Below are 3,251 nucleotides of genomic sequence, written 5' to 3'. Positions count from 1 at the left end.
AATCCACGAATTACGGTTTGAACTGCTTGACCATCCACCTTACTCACCAGATCTAGCCCCAAGCGACTTCTTTTTGTTCCCTCATCTAAAAATTGCGCTCGGAGGACAGAGATTTTCGTCAAATGAAGAGGCAATCACCTTCGTGAACAATTATTTTGCAGAGAAAAACGCCGAGTACTATTTCGACGGGTTACAGAGATGGGAGCATCGCTGGGAGAAGTGTGTAGATTTACAAGGAGACTATGTTGAAAAATAAAAAACAATTTTCAGAAAAAATGACTTGTATCTTTGTTAGGTCGGAAACTTTTCAGACCACCCTCGTATTACAAGAATCTTCGCGAATACCCGCGAACGAGAGAACTCGCGAACAAATCAACAAAGATCTCACATGAGAAGAAGAGTCCTACTTACAGCTCGCTCGCTATTTCCATGATGATCCTGCCGGTCGTGCGGTGTGTCTTCGAATGCTAATCGCACGGCAGTCGTTTACATAGAGCGTGGTCACTTGCAGTCAGTCGGCGCGCGTCCTGACGAGGAGAGTCTCGAAGGATGGTGACTTCGCTGACGCTGAGTATTTGGCGGATCAGGCTGGAGTGTCTGCCGACAGTCGTCGGTGAGCCTCCACCAGGAAGGTTAACGCGACACGCTATCGTCGATGCAAGCGACGTGTAACGACGCGCGCGAACTGGATGAACGCTGAACGGGTATCTCGTTAGCCAGGAGAGGATGTATGCTGATGGGGCTCTCAATCTGTGCCACCTTGGGTGGTACGATTAGTTATGACGATCCCCCTACGACGATCTCTTCCTGCCGTGGCTAGCCTATCATCGCGATATGTGTTACGAATATACGTAGCGTTGACGGCTATGACCCCATCGGAAGCCGCCAGATTCCCTATTGTTTGTCGGCGATTTGTCCACTCGATTATGAGTTTGCGCTGTTGGCGATTCTTCTCTCTCTCTCTCTCTCTCTCTCTCTCTCTCTCTCTCTCTCTCTCTTTCTCGTTTCGACTACGGACGCAGCCCTCGCTGCGTAAGCGAGCTACTTCCCATTGAACTGAGCGAATCCTCGGCGCTCTAGCCCACCTGGTCCTCGTCCTTCTTTCTTTCTTTCCTTTTCTCTCAGAGCGAGTTTCGCTTGTGTTCAGTTATCGTTGTGTTCAGGTGACACGGGGAACATTTAGTTATTTTGGCGAGCCTCGCGATGGCAGTCTCGGGAATGCTGAGAAATTCGGGATGGTAATGGTGGATGACTCGGATGTCGCGGGGGATAACACCTCGCGTCGATACGGTCGCTCACTGTTCTACCTGCAACATAATATTTTTTACACTAATGAACGTGTTGAATCTTGATACCGCTGGTTCTTGCGCGTGCTTTATTTCTCTCTCTCTCTCTCTCTCTCTCTCTCTCTCTCTCTTAGCATTGTTATTTTTAACGCGCTTAACACAGCCTACGGATCGAACGTACGGCATTAATGAGCGGCAATTGTCAGCGTGTTTTTACGTAAGCGTTGGGGAGTGCTTTCGGCAAACAAATCCGTCCGAGTACATAATCCGACTTCATTACTGTTGACTTTCGCGTTACGAGCTAATAACGGTAGCAGATGTCAGTCATTAAGTTCTCAGCACTTTTGTCGGCTCGTCGAAACAAAAACCGTGTGCCGTCAGCGCCGGTGTCTCCATTTACAGCGCCTGAGATATCGCGATATCGCTGTTTAAAAAAGAAATCGACGATCAATGAAGCACGGCCGGCGTAATTAATAAGACGAGCACGTGCCCGGCGAGAAGCTGATTCGCGTAACATGTTGCGCTTATCGTGAGGAGATAATAAACAGCTGTTGATCTGAAACGCGATATCATAATAAAGAGCGCATTTCGCCCGGGCGCGGACGACACGCATACATTTTTCTCCGACACGTCTCCCGGCTCTTAATAATCGCGATCGCACTTGTAATCTGTTCGGGATTGTTGTCATCGAATTTGCATACGTGTGTCACGCATGTCCAATTCGATTAGCATTCGTGGCGTAGAAACGGAAGGCTCTCGATCGCGGTGATTAGAACGAGCGCGCGCGCGGGGGCGCGGGCAAGTGGTTTGACAGCTTTAATTACACTACATCCAGAAGAGGAGGCCGGGCCGAACGCGGAATAGCCGCGTCCCGGCGATATTTCACAGCTCGGCGAATACCGGATTTGACATGAGTCTCAACGTAACGTGCAATCGAGCGCGGAACGTTCGGGTAAATGGAGGGCCCTAAATATCTCTACGGTGCTCCAAATTTCAGCTCCTCCGGCCTCGATTAATTCCGATAACCTTGGAACCCGTAATCGTTGCGCGAGCATTCGTTCACCAAGGTATACTAACTGTACATGCCAATGTCCGCGCGACCTTCGTGAACGTTCGCTAGAGAAAAGGCTCTTTTTATTTATATGGCGTGAAAGTGAGGGATGAATGCACGGCAAGATTGTCAACTGTTGCGAACGTGTGAGGGATCGAAATTGAACGGAAGACAAGCAAGTGATTCCCACACGAAGCAAGCTTCACTATTGCGCTTTAAGAGCGCTTTGCGTTGCGCCGTGACGAAAATGTCCATCAATACAGAAACACTTGTGTGTAATCGAGAGCCCGAGGCGACTCGAGTCGCGCGAACGACGGCTTAATTCCGATTGCACAGCCACACACGTTAGGTATCTTCGCACGCCGACAGAAACTCGCGCAAGGGCCGTGATGTGAACAATCAAAGCGATTTCGCAATCGTTAGCGGTTTTGTTACTTCGGCCTGTCGCTACATTCTCAGCGCGTCGAACTCAAATCACGGCCCACGTTTTCGTCGCATAATTCATTCATGGAAAAGCATTATACGGTGCGCTCGTACCGTTCACAGTGGACGACGCGATTATCGCGCGACGCGCTCGCAGCGTTTTGCCCGGGCAAACGGACTGACAAACGAATCAACGGATGAACGAACGTTGGTGTTGTGGCGATCAGTCGTTCCCGGATTAACGAGAACTCGGTCCGCGCGGCACAGCGACAATCGCGAGACTGTTGCGACGCGGTGTAAAATTGCTTCTTTATAGCGCGGTGGCGGACTGTAAGCGCGCGTGTGACGTCCATGCTGCTTTGAAAAGCGCGCGAGACGCGACGATTGAGTGGGGCGACCCGTAGTGTTGTGGGGAGACATCGTAAACGCGGACGAGAGAGAGAGAGAGAGAGAGAGAGAGAGAGAGAGAGAGAGAGAGAGAGAGAGAGAGA

At 50.4% G+C, this 3,251-nt stretch overlaps 1 protein-coding gene across 4 annotated transcripts in view; it reads right to left on the bottom strand.

Moving 5' to 3' along the window:
- LOC116841461 (excitatory amino acid transporter 1) overlaps window positions 1–3,251 on the bottom strand; it is a 21,593-nt gene that overhangs the window by 15,568 nt on the left and 2,774 nt on the right. The window contains exons 1-3 of one of the 4 annotated variants that reach the window (XM_032809422.1): window positions 2,875–3,067; window positions 1,468–1,710; window positions 412–1,307 (exon numbers count right to left, since the gene is read on the bottom strand). In XM_032809422.1, the coding sequence (XP_032665313.1) occupies window positions 412–431 (20 nt within the window). In that variant the 5' untranslated portion in view covers window positions 432–1,307; window positions 1,468–1,710; window positions 2,875–3,067. Of the gene's footprint in view, window positions 1–411; window positions 1,308–1,467; window positions 1,711–2,874; window positions 3,068–3,251 lie in introns of those variants that run through there. The other 3 variants (XM_032809421.1, XM_032809424.1, XM_032809423.1) reach the window with 3 other exon arrangements.

This window comes from Odontomachus brunneus, unplaced genomic scaffold, assembly GCF_010583005.1.
Source record: "Odontomachus brunneus isolate Ranch 3 - 2012 unplaced genomic scaffold, Obru_v1 Obru_scaffold_015, whole genome shotgun sequence".
In the NCBI taxonomy this organism is placed as follows: Eukaryota; Metazoa; Arthropoda; class Insecta; order Hymenoptera; family Formicidae; genus Odontomachus; species Odontomachus brunneus.
Note: the sequence above shows the minus strand (reverse complement) of the source record. Positions and strands in the feature narration are given on the sequence as shown.